The sequence below is a fragment of the Phocoena sinus genome, chromosome 13 (assembly GCF_008692025.1).
Source record: "Phocoena sinus isolate mPhoSin1 chromosome 13, mPhoSin1.pri, whole genome shotgun sequence".
NCBI lineage: Eukaryota > Metazoa > Chordata > Mammalia > Artiodactyla > Phocoenidae > Phocoena > Phocoena sinus.
In genome coordinates this window covers 85,671,694-85,696,387 of record NC_045775.1, presented here as the reverse complement: position 1 = coordinate 85,696,387, position 24,694 = coordinate 85,671,694, and the positions used below count along the sequence as shown (strand labels likewise).

Here is a 24,694-nt window from a genome sequence, read left to right as displayed (position 1 = left end):
ATGAAAGGAAATCCTAAGGGTACTTTCCACGTTTCCACCTCACGCCCGCTCACTCTTCACACTGAGCGCCACGTAAAGACACGGACGGCGTTATTTACTACAACTTCTCATCCCAAACGTTAATCAACGTGGCCTCCATGTATATCGGACATCATGGGAAAATATTCAGAGGATGGCGCTCCAACTGATTCACCTACAACTGAGAAGGTACAGTGGATGAGCCCCTGGGGAAAGCAAGGGCTGTAAGGCAGGTTCTTCAGCTCGTGAAATGTCACCACCCACACGTTCTACTGAAAATCAGTGGAAACGTGCACAGGGAATGGATGACGGTATTAAAATGAAGCTCATAATTATCTTCACCTGTTACAAGCACTCAACCAGCTATTAAACAGTCGATATCATTCAGACCAAGAATGTCAGTTTTCGGAACTTATAAAGCCAGGGGACTACACGATGGTGGGAGATACTTTAGAATTCTGTGCTTACACGAGTCCGTGTTTTTTTAAACTAGAGCCACGAATACCCGCCCAGAGAAGCTGCAGACGGCCAGGGATCTCAGAGCCCATCTTCCAGGGGTAAGGATTCTCTCTGAAGCTTTTCTAGGGGGAGTTATCAAGGGCTATGTCATGAAGAGGAAAGAAAAGTCTCCAAGAGATAAAACATGAGGCAAAGAACTATCTCTTAAGGTGATATTGTGGAGTGCTGGGTTGAGCATCTACTCTTCACTTCCCAAGAGGAGCATTTTGGAGGTAAACTCGGCGAGGCACTGTCTTACGTAAGCACCACAGTCATCTCCGTTCCGTCCCAACCACGAGAAACAGAAGCACTGGGGTCCCACAGACTCACACCCACCAGCCCCGACACACGGAGCAGCCCAGCCCCGAGGATGGATGGGGCCCCAGGACGGCTCCATACGGAGAAGGAGAACGTGAACGTGACCACCTGGGGGTCGCCACGGTGTGCCCCCGATGTGACATGATGACTGTTCCCCTTCTGCAGAGATGAAAAACACACAGACATCCTAAACCCTGACTATGCGGTCGGGATGGCTGTCACGGATCTTCCCCCGAGAAAAAGCTTTCCATGATTCTGAGCATACAAAACCACTCCCACCACAGAGGAAAAAGGAACGCTTATCCTCTCAGAAAATCCAAAAAACCCTGAAACGTTGGTGATTTTCCTCTCGGGGGACAGATCCGAAAGCCTAGCTCACAGAACTATTTGACTTATTTACCCAAATGGGGCAAGGAGAGTTGCTTTTTTTTTTTTTTCATCATAAGGGTATCATGTACAGGACATGAAGATAAAGTAAAAATAGCCACAGAGGTTTCCGGTGTTGCTAGGAAATCTAAGTTATTCAGCTCTTACACGGCTCAAAGCCACCAGATTGGTGGTGTCACGTGGGTGTTAAGGGCAAAGGGGAAAATGAGGCAGAGAGGGAGTGATTACCATCACAAGAAGGCTACAGACAGGAGTGGGCTTGACCGCTAGGCTGGAGTTTGGCAAGGTCTCCACTTTGCCTTCCTTGGGCTCCTGGACAAGAGAATCCAGACCCGGTGATGGGAGTGACTCTGGTCTCCATCCCTGGTGACCTTTTAAGCGCACTGCCTTGCCCCTTCCAGAATCGCATCCTGAAGCATAGCCCCAACGCAGACACTTGCCAAAGGCTCTGAACTGAGTCTGGCCTCACAGGACTTGCAAAAAGTCAACTGTGAGAGACAGAATGCCCCGAGCACTGCCTTCTCGTCGGCTGAAAACAGTCCCGCTTCTCAGAGTGGCGACTACAGGTGAGTCTCAGAGGACCAGACAGTCTCTACAAGAATCTTCCAGTGTCTTCACTCTTGTGGGGTTTTTTTAATTGAAGTAAAGCATGCATATGATGAAACACACAAATCTTAAGTGTACAATTCCATAAACTGTGCCAACTGTATATGCCAGGAACACCTCCACTGGGATATACTGTTTCCATCCCCCCTAAAGTTCCCGGGTACCTCTGAGCACTCACCGCCCCACACCCTGCTGCACGCGGTCCTCACCGGTCTGATCTCTATCACCTCCTCTGCGACCCTCTGACAGTTCACGCGCCTGCCCCCGCTGGCCAGCTCACACCTGCTACTATGAGTGCCCTGCTATTTCAGGGTGCACACCTGCATTGGCGTTTTCATCGCTTACCACCTAGTGACGCAGTAAAAGCATTGGTTCTCCATGGGGCCAGCATTTCCCCTGAGGGAGCACATTTTGCAAACTGTGGGGAAGGGGACCCTTTGGGTAGCCATTTAGTGGCGGAGACAATGGACGCTACACACCGGGAACGGCCCTACCCAGCGAAGACCTGTCCCTCATCCTCCTTGACTTCCAGGGTCCTGCAGACATTCATGGTAACAGAAGCATCGTTTACCGCTTTGGGAGCCTAGCACCCCACTCCACGCTCCACTTAGATAATATATATTTTGTTGGCACAGTTTCATCCCCCTGAATTTTCCGGGGGATGCAACCACTGTGATAACAGAGGGAGGACTGGCCTTTGACCTCCACTTAGACCTTGATCAGGAGTCAGACCTCATCATGGGCAGCGCCCCATGTCCTCACGCTCAGTCTGCATAAAGCACCACTGACCCCACAAGTCCTGGTGTGGCTCTGCCCAAGCACTCACACACCAGAATACACCATTTTAACCCAAATTACTTTACTTATTCTTTACATCTACTATTATATTGATTATTTGGAAATTATGTTGTAGGTAAGTTTTATTGTATCGTTTTGGAATTGTAAAAGGGTGTTTGCCATATTCGCATTCAAAGGGGATACTGGGTTTTGACAAGCACTGGTCTAAAGTGACAGCATCCGGTATTTGTTTCTCTTTCTGACTTACTTCACTCTGTACGACAGACTCTAGGTCCATCCACTACAAACAACTCAGCTTCGTTTCTTTTCATGGCTGAGTAATATTCCATTGTATATATGTGCCACATCTTCTTTATCCATTCGTCTGTCGATGGACACTTAGGTATGCCAACACATATATATGGAATCTGAGGGGAAAAAAGGTCATGAAGAACATAGGGGTAAGACGGGAATAAAGACGCAGACATAGGGAATGGACTTGAGGGGAGGGAGAAGGGGAAGCTGGGACGAAGTGAGAGAGCGGCATGGACATATATACACTACCAAACGTAAAATAGCTAGCTAGTGGGAAGCAGCCGCCTAGCACAGGGAGATCAGCTTGGTGGTTTGTGACCACCTGGAGGGGTGGGAGGGAGGGAGACGCAAGAGGGAAGAGATATGGGGACACATGTATAACTGATTCACTTTGTTATAAAGCAGACACTAACACACCATTGTAAAGCAACTATACTCCAATAAAGATGTTAAAATATATATATAAAAAAATAAAGTGACAGCATCTAACTCTTAATTTGACTCTTGGTCAGGAGCCATCGGCTGTATTTTCAGGGATCCATGCGTTCTCTGGTTTGGGAAGCCAGAGGCGCAGAGCCCGGCATGCCAAGATGCTCCTCCACCCCCATCGACGGCACCCTGAGTCCCGCTGAAATGCACCAAACTGCACTTTTAGCGGGGGTCGCTTAAGAGATGCCCTGAAACTCGCACTTTGTACCTCTTAAATGGGGACCTTCAGGACAGAGTTCCCTCTTCTCTCTACCAGGAATGCTTTTGCATCCCCCGAGGACTTCCTTTTCATCTCGAAGACAGGGGCAGCTGTGCTCTGCCAGGTGTCCCCTCTCCCACTGCCTGCAGGAAAGTGTGTTGTTGCTGTCGGCCCTGGCTACTCGTTAGAACCACCCTGGGGGTTTCAGAAACACCAGAGCCCGGGCGCACCCCGAGATGCTCGTTAGTTTGCTCTGCCGTCGGTCCAGCAGCAGTGGGAGGGCCCCGGGGGGTGCAGAGGAGCCAGCAGGGACGGGCACTGTGCTGTCCTCCGCCCCTGCAGCCCCGCTTGGGTCACCTTACAAGATACACAACTACTACCTATAAAACAGTTAAACAACAAGGAGAGGGAACAATATTCAATATCTTGTAATAATCCATAATGGGAAATAATATGAAAAAGAATATATATATGAATAACAGAATCACTTTGCTATACACCTGAATTATTGTGTCAACTCTACTTCAATAAAAACAAGCACATAGGTCATCAAGCTTTACCTTTTATACATTTCTAGACTCCTCTTTGTCTCCATTTCTGTTTTACTTTCTTCCCACTGTTAACTCATAGCATCTTACAAATCCTTTCCAGAACAGGTAGGAATGAAAAACTTGTCTCTCTTACTCTGCCACACGCATAAACGAGGGGCCAGCGCCGAATCCAAAGGTACGCCGGCGACCCGCAGCCTCGAGGAACCCAGCCCCTTGCCACACTTAGGGAGATCACTCTACAAGCTCCCGCGCGCCACGGCCAGGAGGCTGCAGCAGCGCCGCCTGGGGCCCCGGCAGGCAAGGGGGCGGGTGGGTGCAGAGAGGGAGCAGAAAGACGCAAGCAAGTGCCTGCTTGACAGCAGCAAATGGGGAGCATCACGGGGCAGAGCCCCTGATGACTTCTGTCCTTCAAAGCGGCAAGTTCACACTGAGTCTATCATGTACCACAATAATAATAACCTCTGCGCTCCCCTACCCGCTATGCTATGGTAGCTTCACTGCAATTGTCCGGCTTCGCCACTTGGATCAATCACATGTTCTCTCCACAACCTCTCTACCTACGTCCAGGTGGACACACCTCCCACCGATGCATCCCAGTCACAGGCTCTCCACCTGTCCTGGTCCAAGGCCATGGCTGAGCCAGAGTATGTCAACTGACGTCCTGCCTGAGGGCAGTCCGTTTCCCCACACTTTGTCCAAGGGGGCAAAGTTCCAAGAACCTCATTATGCGGAGAGACCTCCAATGTCCGGTGACTTCACCCAGAGGACTCCCATCCATTAGAGGACAGGAATTTGCATCTATCTTGTTCATTGCTCTATCCTCAGTACATGGAACAGTCCCCGGCACACGGTAGACCTCCAATACACATTTGTTAAGTGAATCTAAAATTAATTAGTGTTTCACCAACAGTGAAGGAATTACTCAAGATGCTGCGTGTTTCAGAGCCATAAAAGAAAGCCCACAAAGGGCCCCGCAGAGCCTATTAGAAACGGGGAGGGTTTTTCCTGCCTCTGCCAAGTTCACGTGAGAATACAGGTCAATCCTTTCTGGAACCGCAGGGAGGCCCCCTGAGGACATTCAGGTGCGCGAGGTGCTCCACACACAGCAGAATGGCACCCAGCCAAACAAGACACAATAAATCAGGGCTCCCACACAACGGCCACACCCCTTCTCCATCAAATCCCATCCCAAAGGCCCCACGTTTTTGTCTAGCACAAAACTTAAGGTAGGATATGAATACAGAATATTAAGTGAAATACTAACTAGGATATACTAGATAAGAAACAGAAAGGAGTCCAGAGAGAAAAAGATGCCCGTAGCTGCATAGCAGACTGGGTGGGGAAATGGTAGCCGCCTTCCCCAGCACCACCCGTAGTTCTCCTCATTTTCTTAACGGTCCCAGAGTCCCATTTTGCACATCCACCTTCCAGAAGCCCTGGAGGGCAGGACCACTGGGAACTATCACGCCATAAAGTAGAAGCCATAGGGTGTGGAGTCCAGAGGCCTCTGTCTCCTTCCGGATGCCAGCCCTCCAACAAGTTAACCACCCTGTTTTAGCTTCTGCTTCCTCCGCTGGAGCACGACTGTGATAATTGCGTGTCTCTCACAAGACTGCTGGGAGGATAGAAGAGCAGTAAGTGTAAAGGGGCTTCGAGGAGGCTCCCAAACCGGGAGGCTCCTAGCAGAGAGCGGACCTGCAGGCCCCAGGTGTGCTGGTTTCTGCTTCAGGCAGGGCAGCCAAGCCCCCTGGGGGCTGCAGCCGGGCGTCCCCCCAGTTCTATCCTCTGGGTCAGGCGAGGCCACACTGGATTCCCAGCCACTGGCTAGATGTGAGCTCAGAAATGGGATCTCCCTATTCACCAGTTAGACCCCAGTTCTACCTATTTCCACATCTGTCTTTTAAGTAAATCTAAAAGAACTGTACAGTGTTTGACCACACTGAGTGGATGTGACCCCCAAGCATGCAAGAAGAAAGCGGTGCGGTTTCGTAGATTCTGGAGTCCCGCAGACCTCGACTGGAATCGTTATTCTGTGGCACTATATTCTCTCCAAGCCCCGGGTTCTTCCTATTTAAAAAGTGGAGCGTTGACACCTAGAATTCAGGTTTGTGTCAGGAACTTTATACACATATATATACATATAATAGTTCCAGACACATGCAGATGTGCAAATGTACCTAAACACATACAAAGACATCTAATGTAACTACTTTTTAATTAAATAAATGTGAAATATTAAAACAAATAATTACTAACCTAATTTTAAACCTTCTATTTTGGGCACCTTATAAATAATATATATGGATAAAATGGACAAAGTGCTAATCTATGTAGTGTCAAATAACTATTCCATGCCATGCTACTTTCAGGATTGGTCCATATCTTTTTAAAGCTCCTTTCCTATGTAATAATGTACCTTTTCAAACTTGTCTTTACATTAGAAAATTACTTAGGGTGTTGGTAACACGAATCAAATACAAAATACTTTCAAATAAAAAGATTTGAAGTAAAAAAAAAGTGTAAAGGGCCTTATAAACTCTAACGTGCTGGACATGCCCGTTGTGAGTGAGTGTCTTCCTGGTGTCCGTAGCTACACCACCCAGCATCATCCTTCACCTGAAGGGGCCACAAGGTACCCTTCCCCACTGTGTTTAGGGAATTCATACCTTATCTTCTCGAGAAGACAACACTTTTGACCCTAAACCCCAAAGAGGGCCACTCCCAAATCAGTTGAATTTGGCCGGATTAAAACGCCTGGAAGCAATTTACAGACACACCCTAGAACAACCCTCCAGAAAGATTGCCAAGTTCCCCAAAGACAGATTTGAACAACTTTTACTCCCGCTTCACACAGGAATAAAAGCCTCCCCCCCACGCAAAAAAATAAAAATAAACCCACAAATCAAACTACCATCACCTTCGTACACAACAAACTGACAACCAAGAGTAACAGAAAGGACGCTTTCTGCGCGCTACACAGGGAAAGGGGACTCCGCGAAGGTGCCAAAGCCACAGTCGCCCCCCCACCCCCAAACCCTAACCGCCTGAATTCCGGCCCCGCGCCCCAGCGTCCTCCTACCTGGGCGCCCCGCGGGCGGCGAGCGGGGAGGCCGGCCGGGCGGGGGCGCCCTGGGAGCCGGGCGAGAATCACATCCCCGCACTCCGGGCCGGGCTGTGCGCCCCCAACCGGCTCCGCCCTCGCGCCCGGGAAGCGCGGGCGCGGCTCTGGCTCCGGCTCGGGCTCCGCGGGGGCGGACGGCTCCCACCCCGCCCCACTCGGGAGACGGGGAGACCGCCAGCCCCTTCCGGTGCCGTCTTCCCCTGGCATCCCCGCGGGGGGGGGGGGGGGGGCGGCCCGGACGGCTGTTGCGCGCTCCCCCCGGACTGAGATGGAGCGACTCACCGAGACCTCGCCAGTTGGTTGCCCCTCTCCACGGCGGGGTCCCTGGGCACGACTTCTAACGGAGCTGCCGACCCGCCGGGCTCCCAGGCTCCAGCGACACTCACGCTTCTGTCCCCGAGCCTGACCGGTGGCCAGCCTCCGGAGCTTTGTGAACTTGGACGAGTCGGAACTTCTGCGAACCTCCGTTTCCTCTTCTGCGAAAGGGATTTTAACAGCACGCACCTCGTGCAGCGGTTGGGGCTATTAAAGGATTTAATGCTGTAAACCTGGGCGAGGCGCGGAGTTGATACTACACGAATCACCTGCTACTTTTATTGTCGCAGTTCAGCGCCTGAATGGGCAAGCAGCAGTGCAAGTGGTACAGTCTTGATACCAAACTTATTGGCCAGACCTCGTGTGCTTTTAAGCTTAAAACCTACTTACCCCACCGGTTCGTTTTGAACTCAGAGGAATGCAGTGAATGGGTCACACCTAGACCTCTGGGGGGGGGAGGGGAGGATGCTGGGGTCCTGGCAGCGCGCGCTTGGCTCCAAGCGGCCCTTCCCCTTCCAATCCGTGCCTCCAGCAAGTGACTGGACCCCAGCTTGTTTTGAGAACCACCTAGGCCATCCTTCCAGGAGACACTGAGTAAACGATGATTGTTTCCTTTCTAATAGAACACACCACCCCTTCCTGTATCCCTTCCAGGCTGGGCAGGCACTCCTTTCCCTAACCCATCCCTTGATATCCATCAGAAACTCAAGAATTGAGATAACCTGGGCCTCAGCTGCCCCAGATAATTCTGCGATGGAAAAAAGCATAAACGATACAGCAGCAACAGCGCCTCTGCCCTAATGCTGCCTTGCGACCTGGAATGATGACATTTTCTCACTTTTTATTTTAGCTGGTTCTAGACCATGTATGGTTCCTTTTTCTCAGAGGAACTGGCTCACATCTGGGGCTGGTGACATAGTATTATGAGAACTCATCACATGTCCCATCTCTTAGTTTATTCCTGTTTAGGTGGCCGTTCTCTAAACCTGGCCCACATGTTAGAATCACCGAGGGCATCTGGACCTCCCAACGCTCAGATCGGTCCCTTCAGAAACTCTGCAGCTGAGGCCCAAACCTCAGGGTTTTTAAACCTCCCAGATGATTCCAACGTGCACGCAGGATTGTGAACAAGTGTGCGTCCAAGCTCCTACAGTGATGCCCTCCCTCTGTATCCTCCACCTGAAAATACTTCAGTGAGTGTGTCCGAGTGGCAGTGAATGAAACTAACAGAGTTCGACACCGCAGAACTATCTCACAAGCGATAAACTGTCTTACTATTTATACAATGAAGATTTCTGAATAGTTCACAAGTAGAAAGAAAAATTGGTTTGTGCAATAATATAGAAGTAAAAAATTATACTTTCCTTTTATTTTTCTTTTATGTTCTCGATGCTTCCCACCTACCCCTACCCCAGCTGTTCCACTAGACACCGGGGCCCCTAAACCCAGGTGGGACCCTCAAACACCCCCCCGTTATAGGGATGGGATCTGAAGACCTGACCTTCTCACCTATAGCCACTGCTCTACTGGGACCATGAATTCATCTCCTCCCTCACAAAGCGATGCTGACCACCTTCCCTGGATTCTCCTCCCTCTGTTTCCTCTCCTAGGTAACAGGTGTATTCACCTGCCTCACTCCACCCTGGGTTGGAGGGTCTTCACGGGGTGGAGACTGTCACCCTACATCACTCTCTGCTCTGGTCTCAGCACCGCACAAGTGCTCTGGGTGTGGGCGTGTGCTTCAGTTCAGAGACCACTTCATGAAAATGAGGACAGGTGTGTTTGACAAAACCGTACGAGGAACAGAAATAACACCCAGAGCCTCGGGACCCCTCCTGGAGTGTGTGTCCCTCACGACCCTCCCACCTCTGAAACTTATCCTTTGGGAGACCTGACGGTCTGCCACCCCGGGCCACCTTCCTAAAGAGAGACCATATCCCCGAGGATTTTCAGCCTCTCCCCGACCTGTCAAGCTGCTCAGATCACATGACCCTCCTTGGAGGACTAGCTAATAATGCACACGAAATAGCACCCCACCGACCAGTACAGCATGCTCTGGTGATCTGAAACACAAGACATTCCCCATGGCCTCTGAGGCATGACGCTTTGAAGGACTGTCCATTATAAACATTCACTAGCCTTGGCAGCTTTAAAGAGGGAGCGTTTGTGTGATTGTTTCCTTGAATCCCCAAAGCCAAAGTGCTGGAGAACTCTGAGCCTTGAGTTTATATCATAAACCATCGAGTTCAGAAGGATGTACGGTCATGTCAAGAATGAAAGGTATTTTTCCCACCCAAAGGAGCAGAGTTAGCCAGCAGGTGAGAAGGAAAGCAGAGGGGAGACGCCTGGTGTTTACTGACCCTGGAAGGTTGCTGAGAGGGGGTCCAGCACCCCCATTCTCCACCACCGCCAAACAAGAGACACCCTAGCCTCCTCCCAAGAGACTGAGGGGACCCTGGAAGAGAGAGGCATCCCTGGGCTCCCCTTGGCGTAGCCCTGGACACCGCCCATGTCATGGCAAAGTCTGGGGTCCAGCATGGCCTGTTCCGAGGGGCAGCCCGACAGCGGAACTGCCCGAACCTGGGGCCAGGCTGCCTCACTAAGTCCAGTGTATCCTCGAATGTTCAGAGTCCCAGACCCTCCAAGGGGGCTTCAGACGGACTGAGATGAGCCGTTGCAGTTGGGGACCAGTAGGGCAAGCAGGATCTCAGCTGAGGGCTGTAAGTCCAGAGGACTGGCCAGCAGGCAGAAGCCATATCCAGATGCCAGGACAAGCCTCAAGCAGTCCATACCTCCGTCTCCACCACCCCTGAAGAGCCCCAGTTACTGTCCAGAGAAAAAAAAGCCCCTTGAAGAGGGAAAATTCTGAATAGACTGTGCTGTTTCCCCAAAGAGACAGAGCCTTGACCCAGCAGAGACTAAACAACTCTGCATTGGCAAGATTTTCTTCTGGCCTCAGATGGAAATGAGGATTCACGAGCTAAGTTGACTTCAGTTGTGGGAAATTTTTTTTAAACTTACATTTGCGCCTCTGTGACTCTGGCTACGCCTCTTTTTGTTATTTATGGAACTGCCAGTAACTGCTCACAGAACCACAGCGTTCCCTGAGATAGATTTAAAAACCACTGTCCTAGATGGACTTCCTTCTATGGCCTAGTTTTTTGCTCCTTTCACACATTTTCCATCCACTGAGCTCCAAATAATCACTTTTTAAACCTATGTCTCTTTCCATGTAATACTTCGCAGTTTTAATCGTTCTCTATGCAGTCTTGTGTGGGCTTCTGTGATCATCTTTCTGTCCAAGTTTCTCTGATTTTGTAAGACCTCTACCAATCAGACAGCCACGTGTGAACTAGAGAGGAGAGCTGGGGAGAAAGTATAAACTATCATAAGACTTCCACGGACAATAAACTATCTCTTAACTTCCTTTATGAAGAAGAAAAGATAGACATTGCCCTGCCAAGCCTTAGTTCCAACTGCAGCTTTCATCTTGTTCAATGAAGGCAAATGACCACAGAGGCTCCCTGTACCCAGTTTTCCCCGTGTTAACACAGAAAGTGCACAGCAAGTTCCAGAGGCCGATAGACTTAGTAACTTCCAAGAACTGTTAGTAACCTAACAGAACCAGACTGGCAGGCCTTTTCTTTTCTACCAGCTGTCTTTGATTTGATGATTGCTTCAAAACATAACACTGAAGGCACCAATGACCAAATCATCCATCACCATCCGAAAGGCAGCCATTACCAGCTTCCCACGTCATCCAAGCAGGGCCAATTGAAACCTTTGTGCTTAGTCAAATGCAAGCTATGTAACAAAAGTACTGTTTTCCTGAAACACGGTTTTAAATCTAACAGTCTTTCCTGGTAATTCTACATGGTCCCAGCACCATTGGTGCTCTGCAAATTTCTGTAATTCATCCCAAAATTGTGTCACTTTCCCTTTTCCCCAAGCACCTTCCAAGATCCAGATTTTCATGTTGCAGCCTCTCAACTCTTTGATACTTCCTGAATATAACTGCCAATTTCATTTCTCTACGTGGTTTCCTTTTAATATGATCCCTATAGTACTTTAAAGATGGCTGCAAATTCTTCACTCCTCTAATTAAGGGGCGAAATCAGATTCCCTCCCCTTGAATCTGGCCCCCCCCGAATCAGTGACTTAACCAACGCCAACCAATAGGATAAGGTGGAATTGAAATTTCCGGGACTTCTGAGGCAAGATCATCAAAAACCTTTCAGCTTCTTTCTGGGTCTCTTGGAGCACTCACACCCGTTGCCCAAAGCTACCTGGTAAGAAGTGTTGCTCTCCTGAGACTGCCACACTATTAGAAACACTAAGCCTCATAAAGACCACATGGATGCACCCCAGTCCACAGCCCCAGCTGACAGCCAGAACCTACCCCAGTCATGGGAGCGCCATCTTGGATGTTAAGCCAGTAACCCTAGTCAGCTGCTTGCTGACTACATCCACAGGAAAGGCCCCAAAGGAGAACCACCCAGCTGAGTCCCATCAACCCACAGAACCATGAGAGATAATAACACGCTGTTGTTTAAGTCACTGAGTCTGTAGCACAATAACAGACAGGCAAAGCAATGACCACGCTCAGGAATGTGTTACGATTCTCCACGGCCCATCCTGCACCATGTAGAGTCAGCCCAGCATGCAAAGTCTCTATGAATTAAAATGATGCCTAGCTCCCTTCTCCAGCATCACCTCTGAACACTACCCAGTTACAGGGTTCCTTAAGATTACGACTGTCTCACCAGCAAATAAAGGAAAAATGAGAGTTATGAGATAGTCAAATAGGTTTAGTTTTACATATACCATCTTGGGTAAAAGAGGCAACCATGTACTTTGCAAACGCTAACTGCAAGAATGATTTAGTTTCTAGTGTTGTCCTTTCATGGTTTTTCCAAGAAAGAGTGTGACCCGTGGGAAGTAAGCCTCTGCCAGCAAAGGTACTTGGAAGAGTGAGAGCAGGCCACGACTTCTGCAGTAGAAGCAGAAAGAAAATCTGGGCAGACTCAGGAGTGCCGGAGCTGTTGAACCATTTCTCTAATGTCCAAAGATTACATTAACACTCACCTATTCATTTCTCTTGTCTTTCCTCAGAACAAACAATCTGGCAATAACTCGGCAGCTGGTGAGCTACTCCAATAATAATCACTGTTTTCCTGAGGCAGGAGGAGAGCTGTGTCCAAGGGGTGGGAGAAGAGAACCTGGTACCGCTGATTCCTTCTTTGCCTCTTGCATCCTTTCTAGTAAGTCACTGAATTGAGAGCCTTGATGGTGGATGCTGAGCTATCCCGACTCTGGGATGGTTCGACCCGCTGATGAGCTCAGCCTATGGTCAAGAACATAGCTGGTATTGTCCTCAGAGGAGGCCAATGTCACTGAGCCTTGAGTCTTTCTGAGAGTGACAGTAGTAGAAGCCTACGATCCCAATCTCCCAATAATGGCATAAAAGATTCAGGATCCAGACTTGGTACCAGTTCTGGGCAGGAGACACAGAAGATCCCTTGAGTGTGATTTCCGCATGGGTTCTCAGGACTAAAGATTCCCTCTCGTATTCCTCTAGATATGTGCTATCCAATACGTGTGTAGCCTCTAGAAACATGAAGCTGTTTTAATAGTTAAAAATTGAATAACGTTAAAAATCCAGTTGCCCAGATGTACTAGCCACATTTCAGGAGCTCAGTAGCCACACATCATTAGTGGCTGCCATACTGAACAGCACAGTCATAGGACGTTCCCATCTCTGCAAAATATACCATTGGACATTGCTGCTGTAAAGCCTAGACAATTCAAGGCCTCTGGAATAGGGGGTCCTTCTCTGGCCAGCTGGTTTTCATCCAAAATAGACAATCTGCTCATTTTCAATCTATACCTGAGCGAGAAACCTCTTCATACGTCCGTCTTTCCTCTCAATCAGCCAGGTCATCATTTAGACTGCCTTTCGTGGCTCAGCCCGACCCTACCTCTTCACACCTTCCCTCTATATTTCATGTTCTCAGTTTGTATACTGTTATAACTACTTGACATTCATCAACATAATGCTTTGCCCATAATCATTTCCAATCTATATTTTTTTATTTCTCTAGTAAATATAAGTATTTTTGCATTTCTCTAGTAAATATAAGATTTTATATTTACTAGAGAAATAAAAAGTACAAAACCATGTATTTTGTGGGGGAGGAAGGGAATCCCTCCACCCCCGTCCCAAAACACTCATATCAACCATAGCAATACCCTGGATGTCAGAAGTAGTCAACAGACCAGCTAAGGAGGAGGGTGTAGAGTTTTTATAGCAAGTATCACTCCATACTTCTACTGCCCCGCAATGAATTCTAGCAGAGGCAACACTGTAGTCCCTAGTCACAGGATCAAAAAATCAGCAGCAGAATATTTATTACCTTTCAATCTAAAATAAAAAGGCCAAAGATTTTAAATACAGGTATGCTAGTAAACGAAATTGAAAAGTCTTACCACACTCTATATTTTTGTCATTCCTTTCTGTTATTCTCTAAGAAATAATAATCACTTACAGTGCTTTCCTGTTGCTTTGACATATTAACCATGTGTTTATCAAGTAACCTGGTGTTGCCCAACTCAACCTGGCCATGGGAATAATGACACAGAGAAACAGTCTCAGAGCGAAGGTGCCCACCTAGAGCCCAGGCTTAAGAGCGGGAAGAAGGTGTCCCGTTGCATCCTGTTTTGAATGCAGAGGAAAGCCCTAAGTTTCCTGGAATGAGAGTTTTCTTTCCCCATGCTGTTTCATGAAAAGGAAAGCATCTCAGGAATGAACTGGTGACGGCTGAAAAAGGATTAAGTGCTTCTTCTGCTTTCCCTGCTCCATGTATAGAAGAAGTGAGCTAGGTACCTGAAAGACCCGGTAAAAGCCAGTGATTTGGGAAAGATCTTGAAAAAGTCTCTGCAGAGAGAGCGGCATAAGCCAGGGAGGGCAGGGAGCAGAGACAGAAGACAAGAGCAGTGCCTCGCCCACCATGGGCTCAAGGGAAGGACAGCCTCCCATGGCTACCACCTCACATGCTGGTCTTGTAAGTCTTCTATTTTATCTCAAAGTTTTCATACTGTTGATCCTACTGTAGAGGGTATTGCTTTTAAATGCCAATCCTGGATCTTCATCGCTAGTGTATGGAAATACAACTGATATTTGTACATTGATCTTGTGGCCCACAGAACTCGCTTATTAGTTCTAGTAGCTTTTTAAAATGGATTCCATAGACTTTTCTATATAGAGCACCATGGTATCTGCAAATATAGTTTTACTTCTTCTTTTCCAGTCTGGATGCCTTTTGTTTCTTTTGCTTGACTTTTTAGATCCTTTAGTACAATGCTGAATAGAAATGAGGAAAGTGGATATTCTTGCTTTGTTCCTGATCTTAGGGGAAAGCTTTCAGTATTCTACCATCAGGTATGATGTTAACTACAGATCTTCCATAGATGCCCTCTATCAGGTTGAGGGAATATACTTGTATTCCTCATTTTTGGATAATTTTTATCAGGAATAGACATTGGGTTTTGTTAAATGCTCTTTATGCATCTGTTGAGATGATATATGGTTTTTCTTTTTTAGTTTTATTAATATGGTGAATTACATTTCTTGATTTTCCAATACTAAGCCAACCTTGCATTCCTGGGATAAAGCCTGCTTGGCCATGACGTATTAGCCTTTTTATACATTGTTGGATTAGATTTTATTTTGTTTAAAACTTTTATATCTGTGTTCATGAGGAATATTGATCTATAGCTCTCTTTTCTTGTGCTGGTATTTTTTTAAGATGTTTTTATTTTTTAACATCTTTATTGGAGTATAATTGCTTTACAATGGTGTGTTAGTTTCTGCTGTATAACAAAGTGAATCAGCTATACGTATACATATATCCCCATATCCCCTCCCTCTTGAGTCTCCCTCCCACCCTCCCTATCCCACCCCTCTAGGTGGGCACAAAGCACCGAGCTGATCTCCCTGTGCTATGCGGCTGCTTCCCACTAGCTACCTATTTTACGTTTGGTGGTGTACATATGTCCATGCCACTCTCTCACTTTGGTTTTGATTCCAAAGTAATACTAGCTTCTTAGAGTTGGGACGAACTTGTGAGTTGGGAAATATTTACTCCCCTTCAATTTTTTGGAAGAGTTTATGCAGAACTGATATTATTTCTTCCTAACGTGTCTGATAGAATTTACCAGGGAAATTATTTAAACCTCAAGTTTTCTACGTGGAAAGATTTCTAACTGCAAATTCAATTTCTTTAATAGATAGAGGGCTATTCAAGTTATCTCTTGCTTCTTGAGTGAGGTTGGTAGTTTGTGTCATTCAAAGAATTTGTCCATTTCATCTAAGTGTCAATATTTTTTGCATAATTTTGTTCCTAATATTTTTTTATTATCATTTTAATATTTTTACTGTAGTGCAGTGATATCACCTAATTCCTGCTATTGATATTTCTGTCTTCTATCTTTTATTCTTAATCATTCTGGCTAGAGCTTTATCAGTTTTACTGATCTCAAAGTATTAGCTTTAGTGTCATTGATTTTCTCTACTGTATTTCTGTTTTCTATTTAATTGCTTTCTGCTTTGATCTTTATTATTTCTTATCTTCTGTTCGCTTTGGGTGTAATGTTTCTTCTTCTAGTTCCTGAAAGTGGAGGCTGAAGTTATGATTTGACACTTCTCTGTTTTTTTTTTTTTTTTTTGCGGTACGCGGGGGCTCCAGACATGCAGGCTGAGCGGCCATGGCTCACGGGCCCAGCCGCTGCGCGGCACGTGGGATCTTCCCGGACCGGGGCACGAACCCGCGTCCCCTGCATCGGCAGGTGGACTCCCAACCACTGCGCCACCAGGGAAGCCCCCTCTGCCTTTTTAAATTTTTTTTTTTTTTTTTTTTTTTTTTGCTGTACGCGGGCCTCTCACTGTTGTGGTGTCTCCCGTTGCGGAGCACAGGCTCCGGACGCGCAGGCTCAGCGGCCATGGCTCACGGGCCCAGCCGCTCCGCGGCACGTGGGATCCTCCCGGACCGGGGCACGAACCCGCGCCCCCTGCATCGGCAGGCGGACTCTCAACCGCTGCGCCACCAGGGAAGCCCTGCCTTTTTAAATAGACATTTTGCGATGAAAATTTCTCTTCACGATACTACATTTCCATTTCTCCCTGCCTGGGCTTTGCTATTTTTGTCACTCATTTTGCTTTTACATATGTTATAAACCTTGCACTGTGCTATTATTATTTTGTTTAAACAGTCCATTTTCTTTTAAAGAAGTTTAAGTAATAATTCCATTGCCATTTCCCATGGTCTTTATTCCTCTGAATAGATCCATATCTCTAGCTATCATCATTTTCCTTCTGCCTAAAGGATTTCCTTTAATGTTTCTGTAGTTCAGATCTTCTGGTGATGAATTCAGCCTTTTATGTTCAAAACAGTTTAACTTTGTTTTTGAAAGATATTTTCAGTGTGTATAGAATTCTACGTTGACAGGGTTTTTGGTTTTTTTTTTTCCTTTCAGTACTTTATTAATAAAACTCCAAAGTCTGCTAGTCTGCATGGTTTCTGTAAGAAATCTGCCATTTTGTCGTCCTCATTCCTCTGCAGGTGTGTTTATTCTCTGGCTTTTATTAAGATTTTAATAAAATTTAATTAATTTTAATCTTTTATTAAGATTTTATTCTTTATCACTGGCTTTAAGCAATTTGGTTACGATGAAATGGTATTTTTCTTTGTGTTTGTTGGGGTTCTTGGATCTGTGGGTTTATCATTTTCATCTAATTTGGAGACATTCTGGTCACTAATTTCAAATATTTCTTCTGGGGCTTCCCTGGTGGCGCAGTGGTTGGGAGTCTGCCTGCCGATGCGGGGTACGCGGGTTCGTGCCCCGGTCTGGGAAGATCCCACATGCCGCGGAGCGGCTGGGCCCGTGAGCCATGGCCGCTGAGCCTGCCCGTCCGGAGCCTGTGCTCAGCAACGGGAGAGGCCACAACAGTGAGAGGCCCGCGTACCGCAAAAAAAAAAAAAAAAAAAAAAAAAAAAATATTTCTTCTGTTACTCCCTTCCTTTGGGGGACTTCAGTTACATGTGTATTTGGCTCCTTGAAACTGTTCCAAGTTCACTGATGCTCTGTTCTTTTGTTTGTTTCCCCTCTGTTTCACTTTGATAGTTTCTATTGCTGTGTGTTTAAACGTATTCATCTATTCTCTTCAGTGTCTAACCTGCAGTTAATCTCATCCAGTATATTTTCGTCTCAGACATGGTAGCTTTCATCTCAAGAAGTTAGAGGTGGGTCTTTCTTTCTCATATCTTCCAATCCACTACTTACTTCTTTGAACATATGGAATACAGTTATAAAAAGCTGCTTTAAGGTCCTCGTCTGCTAATTCTAACACCTGTGTTAGTTCTTAGCTGGTTTTGATTGACTGATCTCTCTCCTCATTGTTTTCCTACTTCTTTGTATACCTGGTGAATTTTTTTTATTGGATGCCAAACATTCTGGATTTTGACTTGTTGGATGCTGGGTATTTTTGTGTTCTGGGATGCATGTGAGCTCTTGGAAATGTTTGATGATTTGGGTGCTGCTTTGTGCCTTGTTTGGCAGGGGCACAGCAGCATTGGGTCTAGGGTTCATTTTGCCCCACTGCGGAAGCATGATCCTTCTTAGTCCTCTACCAGATGCCTGCAAATTAGGTTTTCCAGCCTGGGTGGTAGGAATAGAAATTATTCCTGGCCTTCTGCACCATCTAATCCTTTCAGAGCGGCACTTTTTCTGGCCCCAGGTAATTTCCTCACATACATGTGCGGACTGGTACTCTGCTGATTCTTTTTTTTTTTTTTTTAACAGAGTCAACAGGATTATTTATTTTCAGAGCAGAGAAGAAGAGCGTTTTAACGGTTTGCATGTTTGTTTATAATTACAAGTTTACATTTGCTCCAACAGAGCAGCCGCGTTGCTATGTTCTAATTCTTAGCCATTAATTCCTACAAAAATAAACCTAAGCTTTTACAGTAACTTAATCGACACAGAACTAAAACCGTTCCGCCTACTTAAAGGGATTTAGTTACCAAGGCGCTTATGCTCACCACGATGCCCTGTCGGAGGGACGCACGCTTCTACTGAAGGTCTGATCCCTTTGCTCATGCCACAAATTTATATTCCCCACCCTCCCTCCACCCACCAGTAAAACAAAAACACAGAACTATTTACAATTGAGAGGAAATACGTTCTCGGTCAACCGACCTTGCAAAAAAACAGACTGGCTCATTTCCAAGTGGATGAGACACTGAACAGTGTTCGGCCAGAGTCCAACGCTGACTGGCCTGGGTCAGGGACTGGCAGGGAGAGGACAGGAGGGAGAGGGACGCCGCAGAGGAGCTTGTCCTGGGCGCTCACCCCCAGCCTGGATTCCTATGGAAGCCACACTCCAAGTGACAGCTCCCAGCTCCCTCCCGTTCAGGGCCCCATCCTACGCCTCCAGCAACCCGGACCCCGCCAGCCCTCTGCCAGTGCTCTACCTTGACGTCGCCGCTCAGGATGTCAGGGTCGTCTGGTTTGCTTCTACAACATGATCGTGGGACACCCCACTTTCCATGCCCCCATGCTGGCCATGCCTGGCTCCTAGGCCCCGCCTGTGGCAGTGGGTACCAGGCCAGCAGCACCAGAGGCCGGTTGGATTACAGAGATGCGATTGGCTGCCGCACTTGCCAACTGGGATTTGGTTCCACGTGAAAAAATCAAAGCTGTCCGAAAAAGGTCACAAAGTGAGGATCACGCTTTCGCTCTAGAAACCTTTCTGCAAAATACCAAAACCTTAGAGTCGGGCTGTGTACAACTAAAAAGGAAAAATAGGCCAAGACACCTCAAAGAGGTTTCCCATATACGCATCCCCCCAAAAAAGTGGTTGTAACTCAGACCACGTCCAAGTTCAGTTCAGTCCAAAACATAAGCAGTAGCATGGGAATTTTCCAAACTCAGTAAACAAAGTGATCCACGACTCCCGCAGTAAGTGCAGCGTTTTCCAGCATCCTCGTAGACACAGTCTGGCGTCCGTGCCACTTCAGCAAGAGCCTTCAGCTGCCTCCTTACACCCGGCCAGTCCCAGCTCTTTGGAAGTCGGGTTACGACGGGTTGCACCGTTGCTCCCGCCCCCTCGAAATTCACCCCGGAAACTACGGCCACAAAGAAACCTTCCCGACACCCCGAAGGTCTCATTGTTGAGCCTCCTCTCTTCAGCCCACGTCGTCCGCCCGGGCGGAACTGGTCTTGAGTTCGGAGGAAATGTTGTCAAAGAAGGACTTGGATTTGTCATCATAGCAGTTGGGCCCCAGGTGGTCCTCCTCAGGCAGGGGCCTCGTCACTCTGGGTCACCACCGCCAGGTCCTTCTCCTCCCCTTTCTCAGCTTTGTCGTCTTTAAAATTCAGTTTCTTCTTAAAATCTTTGTCCAGCTCCTCTCGGTTGAACTGGGCATTTACACTCTCAAAGTCAAAGTCGCCTTCAAACTTGATTGTGTTTTCCTTGACGGTAGTTGGACAGCTTTGCCCTCTGGAGCCATTCCTTGTTCGTCTGTCCCCCGACCGCCTCCTCTGAGGTCTTCTGTTCTCATCATTCACCTGCCCTTGAGTCTGCCCAGCTGCCGGCTGAGCTGCATCGCTGGCAGCCTTGCTGCTTGGCGGGGCTGGGCACCCGTTGAGCTGCATCCCCGCGGTGCCCTTGCCAGGTAACAGCTTTTTGGTGTTCAGGTTATCAAGAGAACCAGTCTGGACAGCCTCTGCTCCACCATGGGGCTCTTGCTGACTGAGACAGCCAGAAAGCCAGCTCCTAAACCCAAGGAAGCGGCATGCTGCTGGCTGAGCAGGGAGCTGGCGGCCAGCTGGCTGTAAGGCGGCATCCCTCGGAAGGGGCTGGAAGGCACGTGTGGCTGGAAGGAGGAGGCCGAGCCCAGGGAAGACTGAACAATAGCAGGGAGCGCGTGCTGAGCTTTCGGAGGTTCGCACACAGTAATGTCTTTGATGTCACTTCCCCGGAAGATGATGCACTCATAAAGTTCCTCTCTAGGGGGGACAGGCCTATCTGTGGGACGGTCTTCAGTACCAAAGGACCTCACTTGGGCGAGCGCCACCGTGGAGGTGTCCGTGTCGACGGTGTAGAGAACGCCCTCGTAGAGGATCCGCGCCTTGGAGATGAGGCTGATCTCGTTGCCCAAGTACGGGATGCCCGAGGGCCTGCGCGGGGACCAGACAGAGAGCGACGGCATGCAGCCCTCTGCTGATTCTTAAAGGGGCCCTCTGCAGATCCGAAGTTCTCTCTTGCGCCAGCTCCCTCTCCTCTGGCATCCTTTCTGTGAACTGTAGCCACCTTGGTCTCCCTTGGCTCTCGGCTCCATCTTACCCATTCAGGAAGCTGGCTGAACTCTGTCTGGATCCCCCTCCCCCAAGGAATTGGCTAGACACCCTCCCGTGGCCTGAAAATTCTCCCAGTTGGTGACCAAGAGCATTCATAAGGTCCACCTCATTTGTTTTCCTCTCAGGGACCACTGTCCTTCACTGGCTGATGTCCAGTATTTTAAAACCTCTGGTTTCATGTATTTTGTGGAGTGCTTTTCGTTGTTGTCTCCAGTGAGAAAGTAAATCCAGGCCCAGTGACTCAGTCTTGGCTGGCAGCAGAATTCTGCCACATAGTTTCTGAAGTTCGCAGATATTACCTTCCGCCATGAACATGCCACAAATTCTTTACACATCTCAAAAAAATTTGGGGTTGGAAATATTTATAAAACATAAGCTAGAATTAATAAATGTCAGACAAGACCAAGAATTTTGAGGAAGGAAGTAGACTGTGAATGATGTCAAGCAAAACACAACCTGGCAACTGTCAGGTTCTAGAGGCACAGAGACCAGTCGGGAGGCACCAGAAAAACTCCCCAGGTTGTGAAGCAAGGAAGGAGGATAGGAAGGGAAGAGAAGAGGAAAGGAGAGAGGGAAGGAGAGAGAGAAGGAGGAAGACCTCTGAATCCACTATCTCCAGGCTTGCCAAACCCAAGAATGCTGAAGGAAGAATTATTATCCATCATGATCACTTGAATACAGGCATCAGGAGGGAGGCATTGAGAAGAAATTGTAAGAATGTTGAAAGAAGATGTTTAAAGAGAAAAAGATATTCTACATTAGTGGTCCTCAAAGGTCCCTGAGACCCTTCCAGGGGGTCCGTAAGGTCAAAACTACTTTGATACTAATTCAAAGATGATCTGTGCCTTTTCCACACAAATTCTCTCGCAAAAAGCTACGTGATGTATAATACCTCAAAGACTGAATGCAGATGCAGACATGAGAATTCATCTGTCTCCTGTTGAGCCAGATATTAAAGAGATTTCCAGAACAATGTAAACAACGTAAAATAATGCCAGAAAAAAGTCTGTTTTTTCTATGTGTTTTAAAAATCTAATCTATTTTTCTTTTTTGCGGTACGCGGGCCTCTCACTGCTGTGGCCTCTGCCGTTGCGGAGCACAGGCTCCGGACGCACAGGCCCAGCGGCCATGGCTCACGGGCCCAGCCGTTCCACGGCACGTGGGATCTTCCCGGACCAGGGCACGAACCCGCGTCCCCTGCGTCGGCAGGCGGACTCCCAACCACTGCGCCACCAGGGAAGCCCAAAAATCTAATTATTTTATAAAAGAGATGTTACTTATGTTAACAGATGATGAAGTTATTATTTTTGAATGATCAATAAAAATTCATTTTAAAATTTGTGTTCACTTCTAAAACTGTCAGTATCAATAGTTAACCCATGTAAATAAATCTCTTTAGAGTTCTCAATAATTTTGAAGAGTGAAAGGGGTCCTTAAATCAAAAGTTGAGAACTTCTGTTCTACCTAAAGCTTGGGCAGCCCTATGGAGACCACCATGTAGTTCAGGGAAGCATCTTCCCAGAAGCAAGGACCAAGGGCAGATCAGGAGGTCAGAAGGGAGAATCACCCCCGCACCAGCTGCTTCACCTTTTACCCAGACTTTGAAATGATATTTCACTGAACAGCAGCCCCTCTAAGCCTCACCCATGAGGAACCATGCCCTCGCTCACCACCGCGATCTGAGCTGCTCTCTTAGGTTACACAAGTCCCACCCTGAGTTTCTCAAAGGCTATGCAAAATAGCCAGTGCCATTTACAGTTTACTTCACTACCGTGTCCCTAACTGTTCCTCTGACCCAAGCCTAGTGATGCTCCTTTATGTAGGAAGGAAATGTACAAGCAGCAAGCACCTATTACACGTCCGACAGTAAGTTAAGATGCTTTAATAGGACGCCCATTGAATGCTCACCATGCTGTGAGCGGTATCACCATCCCCTTATTTTATAGACAGAATCAGACATTCTAGGGAGCTTAAGGAACTCACCCAACTGCAAAATAACCAAATGAACTGGAGCTCAGGTCACTCTCCAAAATTGATGGTCTTTCCCATCCACACTGCTGCCCTTTACTGCTCCAACATTTGTCACCGTTGTGGTGATGTTGTGTGTGAAGTTAAAAACTCCCTAAAATAGGTAGGAGCTGGGAGACCTGCTTTCCAGAACAAAAGGAGTATAGCCTGGTGGTTCGGAGTGTAGACGCTGGTGGTTCTGAGCTCCACCATATCCAAGCTGTGTGTGGCTGAGCCAGTCGTAGCTTCTCGGTGTCTGTGTCCTTGATGGTAAAATGATGTTATAAATAGTCTCCACTTTACTGAGCTGTGTGTGAGGACTGAATGAGTTAATATGTAAAAAGCATTTAAACACTGTCTGACACATACATAGTCAACAGTACAGAGGACCATTATTTGTCATACACACTTGGGTAACTCGCTCAGCCTCCTTGAATCTGTGGAAAGGGTATAACATTCCTGCCCTGATAACCACAGAGTTACTGAGAGACTTACAGGTAATGAATATGCCTGAGAGTGTTTTTAACCGAATGTTATACAAATAAGCAAATATTACTGAAGCATTAATAGCCATAACCTCCTAATGTGATATTTTGAGGTAGGGATATTTCTGGTAAAGGGTGGGTCAATATTTCTGGCAAAAAGACTATATACACTAGTATCTACACCACAGCTGATAAGGCCCTCATTCCAAAAACACCAATCAAAACCACATCTAAGAAGCAGGGTTTTTCTGCACAAATACTCCAGTCTAAAGTAATCAGGTGTGAGATGTACAAACAGCTCGGTGTCCATGTGATAGGATGGTGAATTTAGTCAATATCACGAAAAACTCTAAGGAACCGAAATCTAAACAGTACTCAAAGACTGCGAAGGGCTTCAGGGAAACAAAATGTTGGTTTGCAACCAGAAGTTTCTCAACATCCCTTACGCAAACCCAGAAATGTAATTATTGCCGTGCTAAAGTGGTTGTTTCTCTTCATTTCTCATTGTTAAAAAACTTTACCCAAACTTGAATCATTTCCTGTCTTAACAACTGCAATCTCTCTTTCCCGTTCTTCCTACACAACTAAACTCCCAATCACCACTGTCAAAGAAATTCCCCTCCTCATTGCCAAATAGATATCCCAAGCCATAAGATGTCACGTGCACACGTGTGCACACACAGGCACACACACACACACACAGGCACACGCATGCGCGCGCGTTCCTACCCTACTGAAGTCCCTACTGGTGCTTCACAGCATGTCACCATCTAACTTGCTGTATATATTCCGTCATGATCTTGTTTATTAACCATCTACTTCTACTAGTATGTGTGCACCCGGAGGATAGGATTTTGGTCTGTTTTATTCACTGTCGTACCATCATTTTCTAGAAGAAAGCCTGATATGTAGTAGATGCATTTTGCATTATGTAAGATGAATAAATGAACCAATCATTTAACTCTGCACTTTGAAAACTCTTGTGCTTGATTTCAGTATTTTTCATCCCTTCCGCTTAACAACACTTTGTCTTCCTTGTCCAGCTCTTTTTCACAGCCCTGATAGGACTCTTCAGCTGTCTTTGTTTTGTCTCACCGGGCACTGTCCATGAATGTACAGGTCTTGAGTTTTAGGGCGACTTTTCTGTATTGGATCCTTCTAAAGGTAGCCGGGGAGCTGACTCAGCCAATGG

At 47.2% G+C, this 24,694-nt stretch overlaps 2 protein-coding genes across 10 annotated transcripts in view; both read right to left on the bottom strand.

Moving 5' to 3' along the window:
• The window catches only part of IL1R1 (interleukin 1 receptor type 1), a 161,848-nt gene that overhangs the window by 36,106 nt on the left and 101,048 nt on the right, over nucleotides 1–24,694 (bottom strand). Inside the window, exon 1 of one of the 9 annotated variants that reach the window (XM_032651997.1) lies at nucleotides 19,123–19,144. The exons of 5 other annotated variants lie outside the window; for them this stretch is intronic. The gene's annotated coding sequence lies outside the window, so the exon portion shown is untranslated. Of the gene's footprint in view, nucleotides 1–2,872; nucleotides 2,890–7,237; nucleotides 7,371–7,561; nucleotides 7,586–19,122; nucleotides 19,145–24,694 lie in introns of those variants that run through there. 3 more of the 9 variants (XM_032651996.1, XM_032651994.1, XM_032651998.1) reach the window with 3 other exon arrangements.
• LOC116763889 (protein LSM14 homolog B-like) lies at nucleotides 19,761–20,593 on the bottom strand. The gene is given in 2 exon segments (XM_032652002.1): nucleotides 19,761–20,374; nucleotides 20,377–20,593. Coding segments are annotated over 2 exon segments (549 nt in total). The 5' UTR covers nucleotides 20,497–20,593; the 3' UTR covers nucleotides 19,761–19,945.